Below are 25,084 nucleotides of genomic sequence, written 5' to 3'. Positions count from 1 at the left end.
GCTGGAGTTAGCCTCACGTGGCTTTTACGGGATACGCTTTTGCCTTTTTTTGCCTTTTTTGGCTTTTCCGTGTCGGGGAACAAACGCAAGCAAGTCTGACATTCAGCAAGCAAAGTTGCCACAAAAGCTCAGCGCGCCGTTTTTGTCAGCCGGGTACTCCAAATGGGCTTTTATTGTCCGGGAACAAATGACACGGCATAAAAGTATGACGAGGCCAGTGTGATTTCATTAAACATTTTAATTTTCTCGCTCATTAATAGCGCCAGGCCGTAATGAATTGAGTCGGGTCGCTGGCGCCCATTACCCCATTAATCACGCCGCTAATCACGGAGTGGAATGAATGATGGTGACAAATACAGTCCTACCTCTACTTATCAAATTCATTGTGCTCAGAACTTTTTTCCTAACGTGAACATTTCATAACTAGAGGTGTACTTTATATGTCGTCTGTTCCACAATCCCCGCACGGCGACCGAGTAAACCCTTTAAAATGGGACGAAATGTCCCGATTTTGTACGGAAGTTGTCAGGAGAGACTGAAAAATGAGGACATGATAAGGAAAACATTTATTAATGTCTTAAAAATAAATAAAGCCTGCCCTGCGGCGCTGCAATAGTTCCCTCTGCGGCCGTGATCATGGGAAATGCGATACTCACGTTTGTCCACTAGATGGAAGCAAGAGACCATTCTTGCATATCCAAAAATGTGTAACCTGAAAATGTTGTACCTCGAGGCCTTCGTAGGTAGAGCGAAGACTGTCACGCCTTCCACTTCATTCTAGTTGACCTCTGACCTCAAGCTGCATCAAAACCATCTGCCATCTCTATCGCTTTGCCCCCCCCCCCCCTCCTTAAATGTAGAAAACGTGGCAACAAGATTGTTTTGTGTATTTCAATGTGTGACGCCAAGCCCAAACCATTTGTGCATCGCCGAGACGCCTCGTATTAAACACGGTGAGATGTTAACCGTTCGGCATGATGAAATGACGTGACAAACTTTGGTAATTGCGCGCAATATCTCCAATCCAGTGAGCATCGGGTAGCGAGCGTCAACAAGCAGATTAAAACTCTTAATTGGCCTACTTGTTTTGAAAAAGGCAACAGGCGCACCCCCCCCCTCCCCCATTCGACTATTTGCATTTTTAATGCCCCTGAAAATCGACTCATTTACTGGCGTGGCGGTAACGGCACGGATAAACACAGAGACAAAGCGCTGGTAGTTGTGCTTCATTAGCAAGTCTCCAAACGATCAACTGGCATGAAGTTAGCCAAGCGGAAAAAAAGGCAAGAAAAAGACAAATATGTCAGGCTGTCAAGAAAAAGAAATAGATGGTGGAAACCTCATTAAGGAATTGAACAGACTCCGACGCTATCTTTGCTTCATTTGACTTTTCTCATCCACTTCTGCCGAAGATCATCGTTGATTGGGAACGACCGCCCCGGCGTTTTCTGGATCAAACGGCGTCGTGGGCACGGCGCTCTAATTGGCCGCCGCTTTACAATGGGCCTAAATGTCAGGCATTTTGGGTGTGATGGCAGCCGCCACCATTTGCTCGGTGAACGTCACCCCCGAGAGAGAGAACGAGCCACGGGAAATGTATGTGTGGAAAAATCAAATGAAGGCCCTTGAAAAGGCTGGGATTATTCATGGAAAGTGGAAGCGGGGACGGAAGGAGATTATAAATGTCAAGGGAGCACCGTCGTGGAGACATGCATAAAGGATGAGCCCACAAATGTCACCTCCGATAAAGAAATGAAATTGCACTGAAGGAAAGCGGCAAGTGGAGACTTCTTCTCGCCTGCTCTTCACGCTGGCTGGCCGGCTTGCCACGGCTGCCTCGCTCCAAGGACGGACGCAAACAAAGATGGAGGCCTCGGGTGCCCGGGGCGCGTCGGATGGCGTCGGATGGCGGTCCACGGCTCCAACGGCCGCTGACGTGCGTGTCGTCACCGCGTGGTCGCGGTTCCGTGGTCAAAGGGCCAAGGACGTGAGAGAGAGGCCTTGTTTTGCTTTGGAGACATTTGGCCTTTTTATGATGCTATCCCAAATGTCACGTGGTTACCCTTTCATTTTGCCTCTCAAATATCACCTGTTTTACGAGGAAAGGATAAAAGTAAAAGGCCAAAAAGGATATTGCCATCCGGGGGAAACGGGACGAGCATCCACTTTATGTTATTTCCTCAAATAGCCGCCTTTAGGACAGACGGCCATATTTTCTTATTGCGCCGACAGGAGAAGTGCTCATCTCACTGCGCTTAAATCAAATCTCCAAAATGGGAGCCATTAGACATGCCACGTACTCCACAGTATCTAGTGGACCACGCACGTGGCGTCCTCCTTCAACGGTACTTTCGGACGCGTCGATGTCGGCGATGGGCGCTCCACCAAGCCGGGACACCCGCCCCCCCACATCTTTTTGGAATCCTAGCCTAGCCCGTGCAGCCGCAAAGAGGCCGCCGGGGGGCGCCAAGCAGGAAGTGATGGCGTCACTCGCACTCCGTCAAAGTCTTCCCGGGAGACACAATTGATGGAGCCCCAAAAAGGGCGCGCGTGGGAAGCGCCGGGAGGGAGGGCCTCCTAAATGGGACCATCCGTCAGCGCCACTCCGGGCCTATTCTGGAACGTCAAATGTCTCCAATGTGCCGGCTGCGCATTCTCTGGAAAATGTATAGTTTCGACAAGGGACACGTCGTAAAGCCGCCAAAGCCGGACGTGCGCTCGGGCGTCCGCTTTACAAAGTTGCTGTAAAATGTGACCGTCAACTGTAAAAATAAATAAATAAATAAAAAACTACCGGAAAACAACTGTGCAGGGCTGACCGTGAGAATATTTTCAATACTGCATTTTGGAAATATTGATGCAATACTCATTGCACGCAGCCAGAATAATGCTCCCTTGAGGCGGGAGCTATTCCATCGTATCCTGGTTGTGAAAGAAGAAAAAAAAAGATTTATATCCTATCATAATCTTTGAACACTTGAGAAGCACTCCGAGAGCCGTGGAGCAATTTATGGTTTTCCTTTCCATCGACGTGGAGAGTGTCATCATGAGTGGGGTTTTTTTTGTTTTTGTTTCCTGCCCGTCTCTGGTAGTTAACTTTAAAAAAAAAAAAAGTTGAACTCATTGAATGGTAAGAGTGCTTGACCAAAAGTGGAGATTTGACAACCGAGGGCCAGTAACGCGAGCCGAGGTCAGCCGGAGTCGGAACGCTTCGCCTTTTCTAAGCCGTCCGGAAAAATTCAATCCGTGGGGGTTGGGTTGCTGTGAGTGGGGAGGGAGGGAGGGAGGGAGGGAGGGTGGGGTGGGGGAGCTTTTGGTTCGACTCATCCCGCACCGACCCAGCTGACTGACTGACAAACTTGAAGGAGCGGGGGTTGGGCTGCGACAAGCACCTGACGCCAATCCACTGATTGCACTTGTGTCACACTAGTATTGCAGAAATTTTTGCTCTGTTGAGGTTGACACCAAAGCACTCACTTTTGGCCCCTTTTCTTTAGTTTAGTTAGTCTTATGGAACGCTACGTCTTCCTTCATATGTCCGATGCTTCAGTTTCTTTGAGGCGCCCCCACTATTCATAGTCAAACGTTTGAAATTTGTTTGAAATAGGTCCAAAATAGCCTTGAACTGGCTCCAGCACAGACAACATTGAATCTGCGGGGGTTGGGCCGCTGTGAGTGGCGAGAGAGGGAGGGAGGGGGGAGCTTTTGGTTGGAGTCGTCCTGGACCGACCGGGGTGACCGGCAAAGTTTGAAGCCACGGGGGTTGGGCTGCGACAAGCAGCTGATGCCAACCACTGATTGTGCTTGTGTCACACTAGTATCGCAGAAACTTTTGCTCTGTTGAGGTTGAAACCAAAGCATTCACTTTTGGCCCTTTTTTTGTTTGCCCAGCCCTATTAAATAAATGCCTAAACTTAGGGGATGCAATGTTTTCCTTCATATGTCCTATGCTTCAATTTCTTGCCCTCGATTTTTTTAAATAGGTCCAGAAAAGTCATCCAGCATAGACAACATTGAATCCGCGGGGGTTGGGCTGCTGTGAGTGGGGAGGGTGGGAGGGGTGGGGGAGCTTTTGGTTGGAGTCGTCCTGGAGCGACCGAGCTGAGCTGAAAGGCAAAGTTTGAAGCAGCGGGGGTTGGGCTGTGACAAGCAGCTGACGCCAATCCACTGATTGCACTTGTGTCACACTAGTATTGCAGAAACTTTTGCTCTGTTGAGGTTGAAATCAAAACACTCACTTTTGGCCCTTTATTTAGTTTGCCCAGCCCTGTTGAATAAATGTCTAGTTTTATGGGATGCAAAGTCTTCCTTCATATGTCCTATGCTTCAATTTCTTGCCCTCAATTTTTTTAAATAGGTCCAAAAGAAGTTTTTTCTTCATCCAGCATAGACAAAATTTAATCAGCGGGGGTTGGGCCGCTGTGAGTGGGGAGGGAGGGAGGGAGGGGTGGGGTAGCTTTTGGTCAGAGTCATCCCGTACCGACCAAGCTGACTGACAAACTTGAAGTGGCGGGGGTCGGGCCAAAAGAAGCACTTGACTCCAATCCACTGATTGCACTTGTAAGATACTGGAGTTGCAGAAAGTTTCCTCTTTGGAGGTTGAAACCAAAGCACCCCCACCCGCACCTGCCACTGCAGGCAGCCCAGTGTAAAGATGTTTGCTTGCTTAAATGAGTTCATCCGTTAGTAAATGACAAGTTTTGGGGTCACTGACGAAATCGAGAAATTCACGACGACACAATGGAAGGAACACAATGACCTCTTCCTTGTGAGAATAAAAGTAGTATTTGACAAAGATTGCATTAAAAGTTGACCCCAGACATGAATAGGAAGTGGCTCTCTCTCTCTCTCTCTCTCTTGCTCTTTTTTTTTTAATTGTGACAAAAGAGTCCCTGGAGTTGAAACTGCTTCTCTGATTCAGTGCAAGTGTCATCGCTGATAGAGGATTTACGGCAACATGTTTCTTTCTAATGCACTCGCTGGATGTACTCTGTAATTGTATTATTTACCTTGTGTAAATAATAAAAATGCTTTTGCCGGCGGCCAAGTATCTTGCAAAATTTATACTCGGCATAACGACGGCAATCTGTTTCATTCGCTTTTGTCTTGAGGCTGAGAGGGGAAATTACAAAAATGAATTGGATTGTCATAAAAGTGCGGGGTGGAGGAAGGGGGGGGGGGCGGCGTTGGCGGACACATTGACAGCATCAGTCATCGCTCACAAGTCATTTTTAATGACGCTTCTGTCGACAGCCAGGCGCTGGATGGGAATGGCTGAAAAGACGGCGCTCTTGGCTTTTCCTCTGCATGAATTTTAATGGAGACCACCGGTTGCATCGATGAGAGGGACAATCAAATATTCAGCGTGGTTCGTTAAAGACAAGAAAAGGATTCTTTGAGTTGGATCACACTCTAGCTAAAGTCAAACTTTGCTCTCTGCTTGTTACTCCATTCCACAGGTGTCAAAGTAGCGGCCCGGGGGCCAAATTTCTTCTGATGCCTGATCGGAATTCACGCCAGTGAGCGCTTTCTCACATCCCGGGAAAAGCTTTCCCGTTGAATCCAAGGCTTTTACCAGGTGACGAGAGACGGCGTAGAGTCGCACGCGTCCCATGGCAAAAGGATGTGTCCTCAACGCACCTCTTTCACCTAAGGGAGCTTTTTAATGAGCGACGGACGGAGACTTGTTTACGAGGAGGCCCATTTTCATCGGGGGCTCTTTGCCTTGCCTGTGAGAGGATGCTTGATGAAGTTAGCTTGCGGAGGAAATGGCGCTCCTGCCAGCATGAGAATGAGGGAGGCATTGTCCTCGTTTGGAGACACTTTGTCTGGGCTCCCGTCCGTGGACGACACCGCTTTTGCAAACCCTCATTTTCACACCGGAGGAACCATCATTTGCTTATGTTCTTAAGAGAAACACCAGAGCGGTGGCAAATATCACTCTGCAAAAAATCCAATCAAAAACCATTATTGTCATCCCAAAAAAAAACTTGAAGATCAATCTTATAAACGCAAAGCGTTTGTCCCCCTCCGTCTATTTGCCGAGGCATCCATCAAACGGTGTAATTGATAATGAAAGTCCATTAATATTTTCATGGCTAATTAAAAAGCAATTTGGCCATCTGTCCATGAAAGGCACGCCGACACGCTGGCGCCGGCCAGCCCGCCTTTTTATGTGCCAACGCGAGTCAAGTTTTTTTTTTTTTTTTTTTTGCTGTGGCCCGTCGACTTTTCGCTGTGGACTAGGTGACGCCGACGTGGACGCGCCCTCGTCCGTGTCCGGGCGCGTGTTTTAGCGCCTTCCATCTGCTCCCACAAAAGCGGGCCTACGAACCGGCACGCAAATGCTTTGGGATCCGGCTCTGTTTATTCAAGTGCGAGCTCCCCCGCCATCTGACTCGTACGCCTTTTCTACCACGGACGAGAAAATGGAGGGAGGAGCGTGCTTGTATCAAATGGAAGACGTTGGCCGCTTTTGCCAACTTCCACCCCTTGGTTACTTACGTATGTCACCCAGTTCCTCTCCAAGATGGGAAACCATCAAGGGCTCTTCTAAAAGCTGACCTTTGAACCCAGCGGCCATTCCCAGAAAACACATGAATAAATGATCATGTTGTAGCAAAGGCCGAGAGGAATGTAATCATCCCTTGTTTCTTTGGCCGGGTCGGCTTTTTTTTCCCATTGGGTCATGTTTGTTGCATTGTCATTCATGAGATGAAGTTGTTTGTATAACTAGCAAAAGCAGTTAAGCATTGCTATGCATAGAGTAATCGAGAGAGAGAGAGAGAGAGGGAGAATGTTGTCTCCTGGCAAATGAGCAGGAAAAAGGCTGTTGACATTAGTCTCTGATATCCAATGACGGAGCGCAGCATTTTTTCTTCTTCTTTTTTTGTTTTTTTGGTCCCCGTGACGGCAGCGCTAACACAATCCACCTTTGCAATGACTCCTCCTGTCATTAGGACGGCCCGGTTGCCGAGATCACGTTCCGATGAAAGGTGTGGCTCCGAAAAGCGGACGGGTGGACGGGCCCCCGTCTTCCGAGAGCCAGGCGCGTAGTTCAAGGCGAAGGATGCGCTCGTTATTCCTGGCCTTTTCCTCTGTTTCCACTTTGTGGCAAAGCTTTTTTTCTTATCTGAAATGCGGGCGCCGGCATCGTGAGAATGGCAATGGAGAAAAAGAATGTCAGGTGATGCAAATCATCTCAACGTGACTGCTGCCGTCTTTTGAAGTCGGGAAGCGGCTCCCAAAGAGTCGGGCGGGCGTAATGTGCAAATGAGCTGCTATTTTCCCCTCTTTGTGCTTGGAAATTGACGTTTGGACGAGGCCGTCTCAAGTTGGGGAGGATGCTTAAAAGCATCCCGCGCGCCGCGGAGCCTTTACCCTCTTTACGCGTTTTCCAGCCCATGTCCTTCTTGTTTCTTGTCGCTGTCAATTCTCCTCATTTCGCTTCTTGTTGTTGTGTGAAAACGAAGGTATACGGCAGCCATTATGTTCCAAATGACAAATGCCTTTGTGAAAAAGAGTCCGAGTGGAGCGTCCCTCCGTCCATTCGTCCGCTCGACACAATTAGCCACAAATCCCAGATCTGTGGGAATAAACAATGATCGTCCCCGACCGACAGTGTCCTTTGTTCGCACACCATTAATAAACCGGAGTTTGGCGTCTCCGCTCGCTTTATTTCATAACTGGCAGGGGTGCCAAAAGACAGGCTGGCGGGGAACGGAGGGGGAGGGAGGGGGTTTAGGGGTGGCCTCACGTTGCATTTCTCCCTTCAATGACAATAATTCAAGGTTGTTTTCCGGCCCGCCGTCTTATTCCGCTCATTAGGTGGAACGTGTGGACGTATTGAAGGCCAATCGCCATTGAATTAGGCTGCTCTTGGTTGGAGGGGACAAGCGCTTTAATCCCCTTCCCCGACTCACTCATACTTCAAGTCATTTGCCCAGTTTGCCCAGTTTATGCCAAAATGAAGACATTGTTCATCCAAATTGACTCAGCCTGTTTGTGTTAATAGTTGAACTTATTTTTCCTACGTTGGCCGCCAGTTCTTATAATCAAATTAATTAATAAATAAACTAATTATTATATCGAAAATGGTCCAGCCCACATGAAATGGAGTTGATGTTTTTGCGGCCAGAGAAGCCACCTAATTTTGAAACACTTGCTGATTTTAAAAATCAAAAATCAGGACAGGTCGTGTACTTCTATCATCATTTGAATTTGATCCTAAAACAGAAAGTCGGCATTTGTGATTGACTTTCTCGGGCCGCACAAAATGAAGCGGTGGGCCAGATTTGGCCCCCGGGCCGTGACTTTGACATCGGGGGCACCGAGTGTAAGGACACATTCCTATTGGATTGGTTTGTCATACTTTTGGGGGAAAGGTGGGTACTGGTGTTTTTAAATTGAGGCTAAAGAAAAGCACGAATGATAAGTGGTGACTGACCGAAAAGGAACCCTAACCTATCAATTGGATACGTTTGCATTTCAGTGTGGTGAAGTCAAGTCAATTGAATTTCCCAGGTCAAATGATCCACCTTGATGGACAGGATCTACCAAAAGGATGCCTTTCCTATTCCTGCATCCTCACCCTCTTCCCACTGCAACAAAGAAGTTTCCCGAATACGGGATGAATAAAGTTATCCAATCCAATCCAATCCAATTGAGTCTGTATTTGATCATCTCTTTCATTTTCCCACTAGGCGTGGAAATCATCTCCGTCCAAAGCTTTCCTAATGCTCCCTGGCAAGTTCCATAGTATACGTATACTACTCATGAATCTGAAAATTCGGGAGCGTCAAAATATGCACAACAGCGCCACAATGTGGATATAGTTTTGTACTACAACAACAAAGGGATACAATAAAAAATAGCAGTGCTGGCAGATCCAAGTAAAAACGTTTTATTTCATTTTAATTTTCAAGACTTTCAAAAGGTTGCGATGATTGTACTTTAGCTGTTAATTTGACTGATGATTGGCGGCGTGAGAGGAACCCTGATGCCACCTTCTTGTTTCTCGACGTGGCGGACTTTTTACGGTGGCACCAATGACGCAACTTCCTCGATAGGTCACATCGAGATGAGTGAGTGAGCGAGCAATCCTTGTCGACTGTGGTCCTTTTTCGAAATTAAGGCTTTGAATGACAGCACCATAACACAGTCATTCGTTTCACGCTTACACGATGATACGAACGGCACTGTTCCGCACCGTCGGGGGGGCTCTTCTCCAGGTAAAATGACCACTCTTCCTTCCTTAGCTGTCCTAAACGTGTGCGCGCACACCGCCAATCGGGGAAAGCGCTGGCATTTTACCGCGGAATTCCAATGACGGTACAATCATGTTTGTGTGCTTTCTAGCAAAGTCGGCGAACATTGCCGAGTTTGCGGCAAACAGTGCCGAGTTTGCGGCGAACAGTGCCGAGTTTGCGGGTGTCCCCGGTTCAGCAGCGATGGGCGTCCAGTCTACCCATGAACACGGTTGTCCTCTTTGTGCCTCAGCAAGAAGCGTGGGTGGTGGAAAGGATGGGTCGTTTCCATCGCATCCTGGAACCGGTAAGTGTTTCCCATCTTTTGGGGTTGTTTTATTTGCTTTTGTTTTCATCCCTGAAGAGAGAATGAAAACATTTGGCCGGCGTCTCGGCCCTTACGGCTGTTTCAGTGGTTACAACAGTTGCTACTACTAAAACAACAATGATGATGACACCTAATTGCCATAGCTACTTCCATTCCAATAGAAATGTGTTTTGCACTCAAACCTTTTTTTTTTTTTTCTAGGGGTTAAATTTTCTCATACCAGTACTGGATCGCATCCGCTACGTGCAAAGCCTCAAAGAAATAGTTATTGATGTCCCGGAGCAGTCTGCAGTGTCCTTGGGTCAGTCCACGCGTCTTTCTGTGTGTCCCCGTCCGGCAGCTTTTGGAACGGAACTTGTGCCACTGGAAAAATCACGGGACGGGAAATTTGTTTTGCAGATAATGTTACTCTTCAGATTGACGGCGTTCTGTACTTGAGGATACTGGACCCTTTCAAAGTAAGGTGATCAAATGAAGCAGACATATTTGAGTCGTCTTTTTTGCCGTGTCGCCATTGTTATTCATACGTACGTACGCACGCACCCCACCCTCAGGCCAGTTACGGCGTGGAGGATCCGGAATATGCCGTCACGCAGCTGGCGCAGACCACCATGCGTTCGGAACTGGGAAAACTAACCCTGGACAAAGTCTTCAGGGTGGGTGACATAGCGCTCTCACTTGACATTTCATCTGGCTGTGGACAGCAGAAGCATCTCTTTGTTTTCCCCCTCAGGAAAGAGAGTCCCTCAATGCCAACATTGTGCACTCCATTAACCAAGCTTCCGATGACTGGGGAATCCGTTGCCTGCGCTACGAAATCAAAGATATTCACGTCCCACCTCGTGTCAAGGAATCCATGCAAATGCAGGTGAGCTTGGGAGCACATTTAGAGTGACCTCAAAACTCTTTACTGGAGTTGGACTGACTGAAGGACGGACGGACTGACAGACTGACAGACTGACAGACTGACAGACTGACAGACTGACAGACTGACAGACTGACTGACTGACTGACTGACTGCACTCTCTACGGCTACGGCTATTTGAGCGCCTTTTCACGTAGCTACCCTAAAATGCTCTGTAGGTAGAGGCCGAGCGAAGAAAAAGAGCCACGGTGCTGGAGTCGGAAGGGACCAGGGAATCGGCCATTAATGTCGCGGAGGGAAGCAAACAAGCTCAGATTCTGGCTTCGGAAGGTGAAAAGGCAGAGCAGATCAACAAAGCAGCAGGTCATTTCTTCTTTCCGAGCAGTCAAATGGAAGCCCCACCCCCCTGATGCTCAACGATTGTTTACTATTTGCCTTCAGGTGAAGCCCAAGCCATCTTGGCCAAAGCCGAAGCCAAAGCCAAGGCCATCCGTTTGTTATCCGTTGCCCTGGATCAGCAGGTGAAGGGTTTTTTTTCCCCCTCTTTTTGTCTTTGAATGTGACGGCACATTTGAAACTCTTCCCGTGAAGTTTTTTTCCTCCTTTTTCTTCCTCCTTTGCAGAATGGGAACGCGGCAGCCTCGCTAAGTGTGGCCGAGCAATACGTGTCCGCATTTTCCAAGCTGGCCAAAGAGTCCAACACCGTTCTTCTTCCTTCAAACGCCGGGAACATAAGTAGCATGGTTACGCAGGTACGGACGGATAGGCGATGAGAGCCAATGTTTCCCCGAGGCCATTTGAAATGACGGCCGCTGCCTTTTCCCTCTCCCCTCAGGCTATGAGCATTTACGGCACGCTAGCAAAGAGCAGTTCAAAGATTCCGCCAGAAGAGGACGAGCGCCCTCAAGATGTTTTGGATCAAGCGGAATCTAGTAAATAGCGCGCATTCTTTGCAGCGGATGGCCATGGAAGATGACAAAGTAGCGGCCGCAGCAGCGCATTTTTCAATGAGCGCCGGATCGGCAATTGCAGGAACCGCGCTACTGACAACGTGGTTTTTCTGGACTACATGGTGTATGAAGTCATGTTTTGTTTTCTTTTTGAATAAATATTCTTCCTTTCATCCATTTGAAAATCTGCGTTTCATGATTTCAACAAGACTTGAATTCACATGAAAAAAAACAGGCCCATTTTTCACCTGCATCTGCTTTTCATTCTTTCAGCAATTCACGTCTTTGTTTTCAAATAAACCAAGTCCATTTTTCAACTGCCGTAGCTTTATTGGCTGGCTGGATGCGTGGATATCCCAAATTGAGTTTGTTGCACGGAAATCAGCGTGTGCTGATTCCCAATGCCGTAAAAACAGAGGCAGGTGCAGATGGAGAAAACGTTCTCCCCTCTCCGTGTTCTTTAGAGCAGTGTCTGCCGAGTACTGTGCCGCCCTCCAGCCATGTTCAGGTGTGCCGTGGGAAATTGCACTTGCGGTCATACAATGTCATATTCAGAGAGAAAAATCAAGATGAAAATAACTAGATTAACTTCCAATCAAAAGGTGATGAACTCGAAATGACAGATTGTACAGTTACAAGATTGTGAAACAGTCATTTTGCCTTGTGTTTTATTATAATGATTCAGCTGTGATAAAATATATGATATTTCAAAGTTCTCGGGCATCCACTTTAGCCGGCGTAAAGTCTGCGAGCACAACATTTTTTGGCATAATATTAGGTGATTGAAGTCATATTTGGAGAAAAGTCATCAATAAAATGGTGTGATTAAAAAAAAAACATGACATGATTTATTTTTGCATCACTCAAAACGGAAGTTGTTCAGGGTCCACAGACATCAAGTTCTGGTGACATTAGGTCAGCGTGAAAAATTACATTTTGGACACATTTATGTGATTCCTGCTGATAAAACTTGGTTGAGAATGACTATTCTTAACAAAGGTGGCATAGTTTTAAATGAAAAGATTTTCAGATGTTGGTGACCCTTGAGAATTTTTCAATGCAAAAATTGTGCCGCAAAATAGTTTTGGGGGAAATCTGCTTTCGAGCGTAGTGATGAGGGGCAAAAGTTTAAAAACACACGCACACACAAACACACACACACACGCCTTCCCTTTGTTTCAAAAAATCCAGTGTACCGAAGGTCAAACTGTTTCCTTCATGTCGGGCAATTTTAAGGACCGCCTGTTTTACTTACGGATATACGTAAGTTCGAGCCAAAATGGCGTCTCCGTGTCAGTCCTACGCGCTAAAATGTCCGCATGTAACTTCTGGTAACGTTCTCTGTGTGCTTTTGTTCCTACCTATTCTCGCTTTACTTCCTAGCTAGCCGCGCTTTAGTTGCTACCTAGTAGCCAGTGAGCCGACCAGTCACAGCGGTATCTCGCCGGATGACCCGACGGCGCGTACACTCGACGCACAATATACTAAAAGCATTCCATCCGATAAAGTAGGCCCTGGCTGGAGCGACGAGAGGAACCGTCCGTAGACAAGGTCAGTGCGTTCCCGTCGACAAGGAGGCGAGCTGAGCTCAAATATCGACAAGAACATCGTCTGTAACGCAACTTCGGCCCCCATGGTTGACGCCGTCTTCGTCGTCGTCGTCGTCAATAGAATAACGTCGCGCTCGAAGCCCAAGGGTTGTCTTGGAGGATGCGGGGGTTCCCGTCATCATTATTCCTGCTCCTCTGGCTGACTTCTATTTACCTGGTGGGCATTTACCTGTTCATGAGCGGCTTCCTGCTAATTCGAGTGGAGGTCAACCGCACCAGCACCTGTGCGGACGTACTGGAGCCCAGCGATGCGTCCAACCGTGGGTCCACGGAAGCGTCCACCGAAGCGTCCACCGGAGCGTCCCGAGACTTTTGTGCGGGACGTCCGCGTTTCGCCAGAGCCGTTCTACTCCTGGTCGACGCCTTGAAGTTCGACTTTGCTCGTTTCGAGCCACGAAAGCCCTCGCCCGCCTTCTGGGAGAACAAGCTGCGGGTCTTTGAGGAGACGGCCCGGTCCAGGCCCACCCAGTGCCGCCTGTACCCCTTTCGCGCCGACCCGCCCACCACCACCATGCAGAGGATCAAGGGATTGACCACCGGCTCTTTGCCTACTTTTGTAGACGTGGGCAATAACTTTGCGTCCAGTGCCGTCTTGGAGGACAATCTCATCCACCAGTTTGCTCAAGTTGGTACGTATGCTCCAGCCAACTTGGCCAGTCTACTCACAGTCACGTCAGTCTTTCTTTTTTGGAAGGAGGGACGAGTGGAGGACAGCGAGCAGCCTTGTGGCTAAGCTCCTTTTGTTTTGGATGTTATTGTCCCTTATTCCCTCCCCCCTTCAAGAAAATCCAAACCAACCAACTCCTTCCTCACTTTGTCCCTCGCACTCTTTTTGAACAGGGAAACGAGTGGTGTTCATGGGGGACGACACCTGGGAGAGTCTTTTCCCCAAGAAATTCTACCGTTCTCTGCCCTTTCCCTCGTTTAACGTCAAGGACCTCCACACGGTGGACAATGGAATTCTGCAGGATCTCTACACCACCAGTAAGTTTTTGCCGCACGCCACATTCAGATGAGATGCTTTTGCCGGCCGGCTTGGCTTCCATTGCGCCCGTGGCTTTGTTTCCCTCCACAGTGACGGGCGATGGGTGGGATATTTTGATCGCCCATTTCCTCGGGGTGGACCACTGCGGCCACACCTTTGGTCCGGATCACCCGGCGATGGCGGCCAAACTGCTCCAGATGGATGGTGTCATCAGGTCCGTCCGCAGAGTGGGCGTGGCGCACTCGGGATTGTTTTTGGTCTCTTTTGCCGTGCGCCAAAGGCCACGCGTCAGGGCCACGCGTCGAGGCCACGCGTCAAGGCCACGCGTCAAGGCCACGCGTCAGGGCCACGCGTCAGGGCCACGCGTCAAGGTTCACGACGGTCCTGATTGGGGAACTGGTGCCCCTGGCACGGACGTCCTCCTTGCTGTCCAGGTCCGTGATGGAGCGTATGCAAAACGACACCATCTTGCTGGTGATGGGAGATCACGGCATGACGGACACGGGCGACCACGGGGGAGAAAGTCAGAAGGAGACCGACGCGGCCATTTTCCTCTACAGTCCCGTCCCGCTCTTTCCCGCGGCACCGTCGCAGGTTTGTGAAAAGGCTGGGGGTGCTCTGGGCGTTCTCCTGGGGTTGAAGAAATGCTCTAGCTAACCATCCGTTTGTCCCTCCCTCCCTCCCTCCCTCCCTCCTTCCTTGCCATCCCTCCCTCTCTCCGTCCCTCTCTCTGTTTTCAGAACGAACCGGACGTGGTGCCCCAGACCGACCTGGTTCCCACCCTGGCACTGCTGCTCGACGTGCCTATCCCCTACAGCAGCGTGGGCCAGGTTCTCCTGCCGCTCTTCCCTCCGCTCGGCGAGGGGGCGGCCAGTCTGGGCCAGCTGGAGGCGCTGTGGATCAACGCCAAACAGGTTGGCTATTCTTCGGGTGCACAAAGTCTCGCTCGGTGCTTTGTTGCTTTGGTGAGTGACGTGGGTGACGTGCTTTTGAAGGTCAACCGTTTCCTGGAGTCGTACTCCGCCCTGGCCCGCGACATGCCCACTGAGACGCTGAATCTGCTCAGGAATCGCTTTGAGGAGTTGTCTCGGCAGTACCTGCAATTGGCCCGAGGGGGGCGCTCTTCCCCGTCGTCGTCGTCGTCCCCCCACGAAGTGCTGAGCGCGCTGCAAGCCCACCTGGCCTCCGTCCGCGACGCCTGCCGAGCCATCTGGGCCCGCTTCAGCCCGCTCCGGATGGCCGGCGGCGTGGTGGTCTTGGCCCTGGCCTGCGCGGCGTCTCTGGCCGTGTCCGAGACGTGTCGGCCCTCCCCGTCGGGCGCCTTCCCGGCCAAGGTCGCCGTGGCGGCGGCCGTCTGCGCGGCCGGCGCCCAGAGGCTCTTGGGCGGCCGGGTGGAGTGGGCGTGGTGCGCGGCGGCGTCCGCCTCGGCCTCGGCGCTCTCGCTGGTGTCGGGGGCCTTCCCCCTCGCCATCGTTGGCGGCGCCGACGGCCTCCCGTGGCCTCCCCTGTTGGCCACGCTGCTCCGCTGCGCCTCGGCCTTCTCCGACAGCTACGTGCTGACCGAGGGTCGGGTGGTGGCCTTCCTGCTCCTGAGCCTGGCTCTGTGCCTGGTGGTGTCCCTGAATTGGGAAGGCCTCCTCCTCCTGTTCCCGCCCGCCAACCAAGAGGCTTGGAAGGCCGCCCGGGCCCCCCGGGCCAGGAAGGAGAGCCTGGCGGTGGTGGCCTTGTCGGCCCCCCTGCTGGCCAGCCTCTACCTGTCCCTCTTCTTCCACGGCTGTCGAGAGGGGGACGCGTGGTGTCGCCCGTCGCCCTTGCTGTCCCCGCTGGCCCGGGTGAAGGATAACCGTCTGAAGAACCTTTACTACGTCCTCTCGGTCCTGTCGCTGGCCGCCTGGACGTGGCTCCTGCGAAGGTGCCTGCGCCACTACGGCAACCTCAACTCCCGGGGCGGGACGTCCTCGGCGGCGCGCTGGATCCTGCCCTCGCTGTCGGCGTGCGTGGCCCTGCACTGGGCGGTGGGCGCCTCCCCGGAGGAGGACTTTAAGAACTTGGGCCAGCTGATCAGACTGGGCCGGCTGGTGCTCCCCAGGGCCGCCTACGCCCTGCTGGGGCTGGGGCTGGCGCTGATCTGGCTGGATCCGCTCAGCGTGTTCGTGAAGGCCAGACCGGCAGGCGCCGCGCCCGGGCCTTGGGCGATGGCGCCGCGCTACCGGGCCAGCACCGGCATGAGCCCGCAGGCCGAGCTCCGCCACCTCATCCCCCAAATCTACCAGCGCATGCGGCACTCGCTCAACGAGGAAGGGGCTTCGGCGGCGGCTTCGGCGGCGGCGGCGGCGGCGAGCACGGCCCAGGGCCCCGCCGTGGAGGCTTACGGCCTGGGAAGCGTCTACTCGGCCCCGCTGCTCCTCCTGTGCGGGCTCCTGGGTCTGGGTCTGATGCAGCTGCACCCGGAGGCCGTGGCGCTCTCCTTCCTCCTCCTGCTGGTCCAAACGGGGGCCCTGCTGCACATTCACGCCTCCTCCTCCGCCCTGCGTGGCCTGCGCGGAGTGGACTCGGGTGGGTGGCTCGCTCGGTTCCGCAGCCCAGCCGCCGCCTCCGGCGCCGCCTCCACGTGCTCACGGTGTCTCCGTCAGGTGCTTTCGAGGTGCCCTGGGGCCCCATCGTGCTGTGGTCCCTGGCGGCCTCCAACTTCTTCCACGCCACGGGTCACCTGCCTTCCTTCCCTTCCATTCAGTGGGGAGCGGCCTTCGTGGGTTTCCCCGAGGGGCACGCCGCCACCTGGCTGCCGGCCTCCATGGTGGCCCTCAACACCTTTGCTTCGCAGATCCTGTTTGCAGGTCATTCCCAGAGTGGTCCGGACGGAGGCGCCTTGGAATGACATGACTGACCTTTGCCCTATGTCTTGCTCACCAAGTGGGATGTCCCTTGCTGCTCTTTTGGCCTTTGGTGCGCGAGGTGGGCGTGGCAAAAGGAGAAGGCGACGCCGTGATGGAAATGAGGCTGAGGGAGAATCCGCAGATGTTCCGCCGGGCTCTCCTGCAACTGTCAACGCGATACCTCTTTCTTCAAGGAGCGCAAGTACGAAGAAGCACTTACAAAGCACGCTCAAATGTCTGGACGGCCGTGTCTGACCATGGCTGTGTGCCACCTCTGGTGCTTAAACAACTTTGTTGTTGTTTTTTTTTTTGTCCCTTTCCCAGGTGTTTTCTTCAGCGTGCGCCGCTGCTCTCCTCAGGAGACACCTGATGGTGTGGGGTGTTTTTGCGCCCAAGTAAGTGAACCCCCCCCCCCCCCCCCCCCCTAGCGCTGCCATTTCCCGCTGGGCGGTAGAGACGTGCTCTGGTGGTCTCGCCGTGGACAAAAGTGCCATCCCCGCTCTGCTCTTTCTCCCGGCAGGTTAATTTTCGAGGCTTCGGCCTTTGTGGCGAGCGGCTTGGGTCTCCTGCTGGGCGTCTCCCTGGTGCTGAGAGTGGACGTGGCCGTCGGACGTTGGTTCCAGAGACTGCTCCCCGATGGGTCTCGCTAGCCAGGGCGCACGCGTCCGGACGGCGACGTGGGCTTCGGTGCCCGGAACCAGCCAGTGGATTTTTTTTGACCAGGAGGAGGACTTTTGGAACATTTTTCCAGCAATAACAAATATGCAATGATGCCAACTTAAAGTGACATTTTAATGAAAGAAGTGAGTTGTTAATATCTTTCCCCCGAGTGGGTGACGGCCTTTTCCAAAAGACGCCCCACTCGGAAAATGAAAAAGACGCCGTCCCCGCGGCCATTGGAATGTTCTTGCTCATGTTGCGGCGAAAATGTCTGATGGACAAGAGGAGATGTTGACATCATTTTTTTTTTTTTTTGCAATTCTCCACTTTGGGGGGGTTCCACCTTCAATGAATGACCTCTCGACCGTGGAATTGTGCGGCTGAACGTTTGTATTTTTGGAAAGGTGCTTGAAAAAAAATAAATAAACGACAACAATGGACCGCCAATTTCGAGTCTGATAACTCCTTCGCGTTTAAGTCGGGGCTCCGGCTGGGTCGTTGAAGAACTGCCAGAGAGTTGTTGTTCTTGTTGTTGTTGTTGTGATGTCACCCGCCCCCGGGTTCTTTTAGCTCGAGCGCCGCTTAGTCGGGTCCCACCGAGAGCTGGCGGCCATTGTGGAGAGGGAGAAGGAAGCTTTGCGCCCAGGACATCCATCCCCGGCCTTTCCTTCCACGGCCATCCCGTCGCTTCCCTTGGCTCGTCTGGAAAAATACCCCGGCAGAAGAAGGACGACGCGAATAGAAACGCTCTAGGGTGACTTTTTGCGCCAAAGTGTGTGTGTGGGGCGGGCCTTGTTGACCTTTCTGCGCTTCTTGAAGATCCCCCCCCCCCCATTTGGAAGAGCCGCAGCTGTGACGTCGCCTTCTCTCGGGGCACGCTTTTCCGCACGCCATCTGCCACGCCGAAAAGAGCAGCGCCGCCTCCAGATGCCGGCAAGAACGCAAACGACTCGCCGCTCTCTGGCCGTGGCCTCCGAGGGGGACCGAGAGGGGCCGAGAGGGGCCGGGACCCCGACGCGGACTCTGCAATTTGCCGAAGGTACGGAGAGTCTTTTGTCCTTCAATCGATTGGTCTGACGTCGGCTTGTTTTGCCGGCGGATGGCCTCATTCAAAGTGTCGTTTCTAGTCACCGTAGATCCATGAGAGAGCATGGAGCTGTGGCGGCGGCGGCGGCGGCAACACGTGTCCCGTGGCCAATCCACTTTGTGCTAGCTTCAAGTGTTGCAGTATCGGGATCAATGCACGCCTCCCATCACCGGCAACTGTAAGTGAGGCGCCGTTTATCTTTTCCCCCGGAGACACACGGCCGGGCCCGGCCGTCGTCGGGGCACGGCAGGAACGCATTAGGCTAATGGACGGAGGCGCAATCTGCCGGGCGTCTGGTCCCGACCCACCTGGCCTCCAAACGCCCATCTGCAACCTCCGCTCGCTAATGTAGGGGCCATTTAGGGCTTCCCGGCCGATGGGCCGTCTTCCCTGGGGGCGGAGTAAGCGCGAGAATGCCGCTTCCTTTTGGACTGAGAAATAGCTAGGGCGCTAGGAAATTCCCCGGCGGTAGTAGCGATTGGCAGCCCCAAGATAGCAAGCCTTCCTTGGCCCCAAAATGGCCTCTGAGCGGATAGTGGGCCACCTTTTGGAGGCCGCCGACCTCAACCGACAGCACGGGAAGGCTGGCTATCAAATTGGACGGTCGATGGACCTGCCTCGGCTATGAAATGTTCCATTGGCCGTTGGGCCGCTGCCATGGAAATATGGAGCGGCGGCCGGCGTTCCCACTCCAAACATTACTCCCAATGGCTGGTCATCCCCGGATGATGGCCTGCTAATGAGGCGGAGCGGTGAAGATATCCGCGCCTAATGGCTTTTCCTTTCATTAAGAGCGTCTTCTCCGGCGCACGGAAAGGAATGGAATGGCTTTTTCAAATGATTAGGATTGCCTCTACAGGTGCAGGCGGCTAATGTGAGGCCTTTAGAAAGATACTGAAGTGAATTTGCTGGATTTGCTGGATTTGCTGGATTTCTCTCCAACGCACAGTTTAGCCAATGTCCCCGCGTTCCGCCGAGCAGACGAAGAATTGTCTGAAGTGGAGGGTCGCGCTCTGAACCACAACTCCTATCGGGGGTGCCTAAGCAGACCCCTTGGCTTCCCCTTGACTCCCACAATCGATCTGGAAGGCTCATTTGGCCTCATGCCTTCAACGTATTGTGTTGTGTTTTTGGATCATCGCCCAGTGCACGGGTTTTTTTTGTTTAGCGTGTCTCGGACATGGGGAATCTTACCCTCCCAAGAGGACCCAATTGAAACTCTAGGAAGGAGGGCAATCGGAGCCCATCCCAAAGGGAAGCCGGCTTCCCCTGTGACCTTGCCAACCCGGGGGAGGGAAGAAGTAGGAAAAGCAGGGGGCATAATGCTCCTTTGGCCAAGGTGGTGGCGCTGCGGCTCCTTTTTGTCCACCACTCGCCGATGGCTCCACTGTCTCGCTGAGCTGGAGAGTGGGAAGCGGGCGGGCGGGGGGAGGCTCGGGGAGGGGATGCCATGCTTATAAAGCGGAGACGCCTCTCCATTGGCTGCCCGTGAGTCAGCAGCAGCAGCAGCACCACCACCGAGGTCTCTCTCTCTCTCTCTCTCTCTCTCCTCGACGACGGTGGAGGGGGCGGTTGGGGGGGCTTGACGCTGCCCGCAAGTGGGAAAGGAAGCGCATTTATTTCAGCACCGGAGCTGTCCTCCTCTCGACGGCTACAGACGGGAAGGAAGGACCGGAGCGGAGCGGACGGCGTGGAGACAGGCTGGCCGCCGTGCCCATGTGAACGCAGACCAGGCATCCGCTAGAAATTGCGCCCTTCCATCCCTTCCTCCCGAAACATCGGTGAGTTTGAAGCGTGACGCCAGTGCCCCGGAGACTCCCCTTCTGCGGCCGGCCGGTTGGCCGCTGCCCCGGGGACTCGGCTTCTCCATTTCTTTTCTTTGGGTTTTTCAAATTTTCCCAGACTACGTGAGGGCTTCTGCTGCGACTCATTAGTTCCGGGTGTCCGCTTCCCTCCGCCGAGGGGTCACTTCTCTGGCTAGTGGGGGCGGATTTTTGGGGGGATTTTCAATTTTTTTTCCCTCCCTGAAAGCATGCCACCCCCACCCCTCGGGTGAGGAATGAAAGGGAACGCTGGTTGGGAATCTAATGAGCACATTCCAGTGACATTCCAGTGACGTTCCGGTGACGTTCCAGCGAGAAGGAGTCAGTCCCTTCAAGCGTGATGAAATATTTTGGACCGTCCATTTGGTGATTTACTGGTCTCAGTCACGTGGCCAATCTAACCTGACCCCCCCAAGTCCAGAAGAAAGGTCACAAGTGGGGCGGCGCCAGACTTGAATGCCAGCGGGCGAGACATTCTCCGGCGTGGCGTCCCAACCACCAAAGAAGAAGAAGAAAGAATGTTGGCCGGCTCCAAGGCAACTTTGTATTTGCCGTCCAGATGTCCGGGGCCTCCACTGGCCCAAAGCAAAAGGCGGCCATTAGAGTGGAAAATGAGTCCCATTTCCCTCCCGATAGATGAGATCCAATTTCATACGAGCACTTACGGAAGGTGGATGGGATTGAATTTCCCAGGCCAGAAAGGCCTCATCCGGCCTCCGGAGGCTTAGCGCCTAGCGGCCAGCGTGGGAATGACCACAAAGCCAGACCCAGCAAGAGCTCACCAAATGAAATGGTGGCCCTTGAATATCGGTGATGGCGCCAGCCGCTATAAGCGGGTGCCTCAAAGCTCCCACATTTCCATGACCCAGTAGTACAAAAATTATCTAGTTTTTTTCTCTCTCTCTCTCTCTCTCTCTCTTTCCCTGTTTCTGTTTCTCCAGCTGTGCAGTCATGGGGGCGCTCACGTCAAAGAAGCAGCAGGTCAACAAGGTGCAGAGGTGCACCGCCGTGGTCTCGGCCTTCCAGTCCGGCATCAAGGAGCGCCCGGGAGGCCCCAAGCCGGAGGAAGGACCGGAGCCCGCCCGAGCCTCCGTCCCGGAGGAGACGGGCCAGGAAGGACAGACGGAAGGGAGGGCCTCCGCCGCCACCGCCGTCGTGGCCGCCGTCGCGGCCGCCCCGTCCTCGGTCAACCGAGAAGCTTGGGCCAGACTGCGCGACGGCAAAGGGGTGGAGCCCGAAGAGTTGGAAAAGCGCCGCGTCCTCACGCCTCCCGCTTACGTGCGGCCCAAAAGGGAAGCGGACGACGATCAGCCCCTGCGCGTGGACTTGGACGAGAGGGAACAGGTGACGTATGCCCCTCCCCCCCCGGGAAAGGGCGCTATAGCCAAGCCCGATTGTAAAACAAAAAAAAGAAGGTCCAAATGCACGTGTCCCCCGCCGCAGCCGGCCAGCGACGACACCTGCGACGTGTGCCAAGTGTGGACGGCCGACGACCTGCGCCCCTGCAGGATCTGCACGCGGGTCTTCCACGACGGCTGCCTGCGGGAGTTGGGCTGCCCGGACTCCCGGGCCTCGCCGGACGTGGCCGGCTGGAGTTGCTACTACTGCGTACGTGAGCCGTCGTCCCATACTGAGCTATGGTCCGACTCTCGGGATGAAAAAGTGCGGCCGCCTTTGAGTCCTTCTTTCTGGGTGGGAGGGAGGAAGGGAGGGAGGGAGTTTTGGAACTCTCGCTTGCCGGCCCACGTTCCCCGACCTCCGTTCCGGCGACGTACAGAGTCCCGTCCGGCCGGTCCGTAGGCTTTGAAAGTATAGTGGGAAGCAATGTCCGAGCTGACGCTCCCTGCAAGCGTAGGCTTGAAATTGGAGCAGTTGCCAAAGCCGCTGGCTCGCTCACTTGGGCGGCCTTTTCGGGGTCGGGGGCCTCGTGGGCCGCTCTGAAAAAGATCCCCGAGAGAGCCTCCGTCTTTTCTCCCAGTTGACCGATCCGTCCGCCGCTTGTCTCGCAGGATAACGTCAACCTGCTGCTGACGGAGGAAGAAATGTACAGTCTGACGGAGACCTTCAAGCAGTGCAAGATCATCCCAGGTGGGTCCGCGAAGACAAAAGACAAACTCTCTCCTTCTGGGGTGGAGGGGGGTGTTTCCTCTTTTGTTTCCTGAACGCCGCCTGCCCCCCTGTACCCGCGAGCGTAGAGTCGTGCCTGGTGTCCGACGAGTTGCTGCAGTACCACCACTCTGTATCCAAGCGGCGCTTCGAGACGGATCTGAGCGACGAGCAAGAAGAGGGGGTCCTGGCTCAGTTTGCCGCCCTGGACCCCCAAAAGAAGGGTCGCGTGGAGTGGGCCGACTTCCTCTACTTTGAATCCCTGGCCGTCTTGAAGAGGTTTCGCAGCGAGGTAAGCGCTCCGTTCACGCCCGGGCGCTTCCAAGTTAGGGTTAGACTTGATTTGGTGGGTCGGCCCCAGTCGGAGTGTGGCGGAGGCAAAGGCCGCTTGATTCCGCTTGTTTCCGCCCCGGACAAAATGTCCAGGCAGGCAGCCAGCGTGTGACTGCCCCCCCCCCCTTAGAATTCTCTGGTGCGTTTGCTGAGCGCCAAAGAGAGAGACGCCGCCCGCTCTGCCTTCCTGAGCGCGGATCGGGACCGGGACGGGCGCGTCACGCCAGCGGAGCGTCGGCGGGCCCAGCGATCCTGGTTCCAGCGGCTGGGCAAAGGCCCCACCCAGAGCTGCGACGTGAGGTGAGCGCGCCTTCCAAAAATGACGTGGCGTTGACATTTGAGAAGCCTCCGCTCTATTCCGTGCCCGTGCTGCGCGTGCTGACCTTTTGCCCCCCAATGGACTGACGCTCTTTCCGTCTGTTCTGGTGTCCGCCCACAAGTGCAAGTCCCGTGGGTCCCCTTTGCGAGAGCGGCCCGGGCCAAGCCGCCCAGACGGATCAAGACGATGGGTGGGTACTGCCGTCGCTCCCATTTATTCCCTTTACTCCCATTTATTCCCTTTTATTCCCATTTACTCCCTTTATTCCCGTTACCTTCTTTACTTTCATCCTTCAATTTCAAATTGGGAGCTGGGGAGAAACGTCATCTCTTTCTCGGCGCGCTTAAAACGCCGTTCCCAAATGATCACATTTCCTTTCCGGCAGCGTTACGCATTGTCACTGTCGACTTTCATTTTCATGCCGCCAGAAGGCCTTGAGAGGCGTTCCAAATCCCATTTTGCTTGGATGCGGCACTTCTCCAAGGCACGTGTGTCATTTATCATGTGGAGAACTAAAGCCCGGTACTAAGAATAGCCATCCCAAAACGGTGAAATCATTTGATTTTTTTTTTCAATGGTTGTGAGTGGATATTTCAAAGAGAGGACAAGGGACACTTTTTATATTTAGCTTGCCAAAGCCCAAACAAGACGTTGCTGTAGCGAATGTTTCCTTTGTCTTTACGTGCCTTCAACTTTCTAAATTCAATGCTGATGCATACGCAGATATATCAGGGCAGATCTAAGAAAGGACGGACGGAGCCCGTCCCGTCCCGTCCCGTCCCATCCCGTCCCATCCCATCCCGTCACCTCTTGGGAATTGTTTCTGTGTTCCGTAGGCCAACATCGTGGGCAGACTTTCTGAGGGACAGTGCCATCTACATCCTGGCGGCCCGTCCCAACAGTTCGGCAACGCACATCCGTCTTCCCCTGTAGTGCGGCGGGCCGGGGGGCAAAAAGTGGGCCGACGACGGGCAAAAAGCCCAGGACGCCTCGACGAGGGCGGCTCGCGGCACGCCGCTCGGCCGGAGAGGCGGTGCCAGATGCGGATGCTTTTGAAAAGCAAAAGGTACGGGAAATGTTTTGAAAGGAACATCACTGGAGGCCCTAAGCCAGCAGCATTCCCCGCCCCCGCCCGACCAGCGGGTTAGTCTCGGGGCACAGAGCGAGCAAAATCCCGCCTCCTGTCGTCTTTGCTTTGCTGCCCGTGCAAAATTTCCCTCAGTCGCGCGCGGACCACCGCCCAAAACAAATACACTATGAGTATGTGTGAGCTCCTATACAAATGAGCCCCATTTATTTATAAATGCATTAGCAGACCATATCTATTCATGTATTCACAGATGTAGCCTCTGTTTACCCACTCGAGTCCGTCCATCTTTGTTTGTCGCCGTACGAGGGTTTTGAATAAAGAACTGACACGTAGTAGTCAACTCTATAATATATAGTACTATTTCCAATGATTGTTGTGTTGCCAGCCATATTCGAACACATTGGCAATGAAAACCACTAGAGGGGAGCAATGTGTCAGACAAGGGATATTGAATGGATTGCCTTTTGTTGTCATCATACAATTCCAATGATATTTTAAGCTTCTCCGTGGTTACTAAGTGCGAGTCGTATGCGCCGGGGACGTTGGTGACCGTCAACTGGGCGGTTGTTCGAGCACGACGTTGACCTGACGACGACTGAGAAGATAGCACCACACCTGCGCTAAAGTTTGAATGCTGCTTGGTGATGACATCTTGATTGACACGCGAGGCACTCCAGGGTGGCCAAATAAATGCATGTCATCAACTCGCCTTCTTTTTCGGTCTTCGGGGGGAGGGGTGGGTGCAAAACTTCTGCAGCCATCTAGCGTCCGATGCTTACACTACACGTCCCTGATGGTGGGCGTTGC

The 25,084-nt window shown here is 53.3% G+C and overlaps 3 protein-coding genes across 3 annotated transcripts; all 3 read left to right on the top strand.

The window, feature by feature from the left end:
• Positions 1–9,027: 9,027 nt before the first annotated feature.
• stoml2 (stomatin (EPB72)-like 2) lies at positions 9,028–11,565 on the top strand. The gene is made up of 10 exons (XM_077737275.1): positions 9,028–9,230; positions 9,358–9,552; positions 9,775–9,874; positions 9,973–10,031; positions 10,128–10,229; positions 10,307–10,441; positions 10,657–10,801; positions 10,880–10,959; positions 11,062–11,190; positions 11,274–11,565. The coding sequence occupies exons 1-10, from the start codon at positions 9,183–9,185 to the stop codon at positions 11,376–11,378; spliced, it is 1,098 nt and encodes a 365-aa protein (XP_077593401.1). The 5' UTR covers positions 9,028–9,182; the 3' UTR covers positions 11,379–11,565.
• A 1,095-nt stretch (positions 11,566–12,660) lies between these two features.
• pigo (phosphatidylinositol glycan anchor biosynthesis, class O) lies at positions 12,661–17,966 on the top strand. Its single transcript, XM_077737274.1, has 10 exons — positions 12,661–13,627; positions 13,839–13,982; positions 14,074–14,197; positions 14,418–14,577; positions 14,724–14,897; positions 14,979–16,539; positions 16,617–16,820; positions 16,898–17,061; positions 17,184–17,254; positions 17,380–17,966. The coding sequence occupies exons 1-10, from the start codon at positions 13,099–13,101 to the stop codon at positions 17,507–17,509; spliced, it is 3,261 nt and encodes a 1,086-aa protein (XP_077593400.1). The 5' UTR covers positions 12,661–13,098; the 3' UTR covers positions 17,510–17,966.
• Positions 17,967–20,149: 2,183 nt separating this feature from the next.
• On the top strand, positions 20,150–24,981 carry phf24 (PHD finger protein 24). Its single transcript, XM_077738173.1, has 8 exons — positions 20,150–20,387; positions 21,371–21,773; positions 21,873–22,037; positions 22,439–22,517; positions 22,625–22,827; positions 22,999–23,168; positions 23,309–23,377; positions 24,024–24,981. Exons 2-8 carry the CDS (start codon positions 21,381–21,383, stop codon positions 24,118–24,120), a joined length of 1,176 nt encoding a protein of 391 aa, XP_077594299.1. The 5' UTR covers positions 20,150–20,387; positions 21,371–21,380; the 3' UTR covers positions 24,121–24,981.
• Positions 24,982–25,084: the final 103 nt, after the last annotated feature.

This window comes from Stigmatopora nigra, chromosome 17 (genome assembly GCF_051989575.1).
Source record: "Stigmatopora nigra isolate UIUO_SnigA chromosome 17, RoL_Snig_1.1, whole genome shotgun sequence".
Taxonomy (NCBI): domain Eukaryota; kingdom Metazoa; phylum Chordata; class Actinopteri; order Syngnathiformes; family Syngnathidae; genus Stigmatopora; species Stigmatopora nigra.
This window is presented reverse-complemented; position numbering and strand designations above follow the sequence as displayed.

Coding starts and splice junctions, on each gene's coding strand:
- phf24 (XM_077738173.1), top strand. CDS start 21,381: ATGGGGGCGCTCACGTCAAAGAAGCAGCAGGTCAACAAGGTGCAGAGG. Junction 21,774..21,872: donor ACTTGGACGAGAGGGAACAG/GTGACGTATGCC, acceptor CCCCCGCCGCAG/CCGGCCAGCGACGACACCTG. Junction 22,038..22,438: donor GCTGGAGTTGCTACTACTGC/GTACGTGAGCCG, acceptor CTTGTCTCGCAG/GATAACGTCAACCTGCTGCT.
- pigo (XM_077737274.1), top strand. CDS start 13,099: ATGCGGGGGTTCCCGTCATCATTATTCCTGCTCCTCTGGCTGACTTCT. Junction 14,578..14,723: donor TTCCCGCGGCACCGTCGCAG/GTTTGTGAAAAG, acceptor CTCTGTTTTCAG/AACGAACCGGACGTGGTGCC. Junction 17,255..17,379: donor TGGGGTGTTTTTGCGCCCAA/GTAAGTGAACCC, acceptor TTCTCCCGGCAG/GTTAATTTTCGAGGCTTCGG.
- stoml2 (XM_077737275.1), top strand. CDS start 9,183: ATGATACGAACGGCACTGTTCCGCACCGTCGGGGGGGCTCTTCTCCAG. Junction 9,231..9,357: donor TCGGGGGGGCTCTTCTCCAG/GTAAAATGACCA, acceptor TGTGCTTTCTAG/CAAAGTCGGCGAACATTGCC. Junction 10,802..10,879: donor GCAGATCAACAAAGCAGCAG/GTCATTTCTTCT, acceptor ATTTGCCTTCAG/GTGAAGCCCAAGCCATCTTG.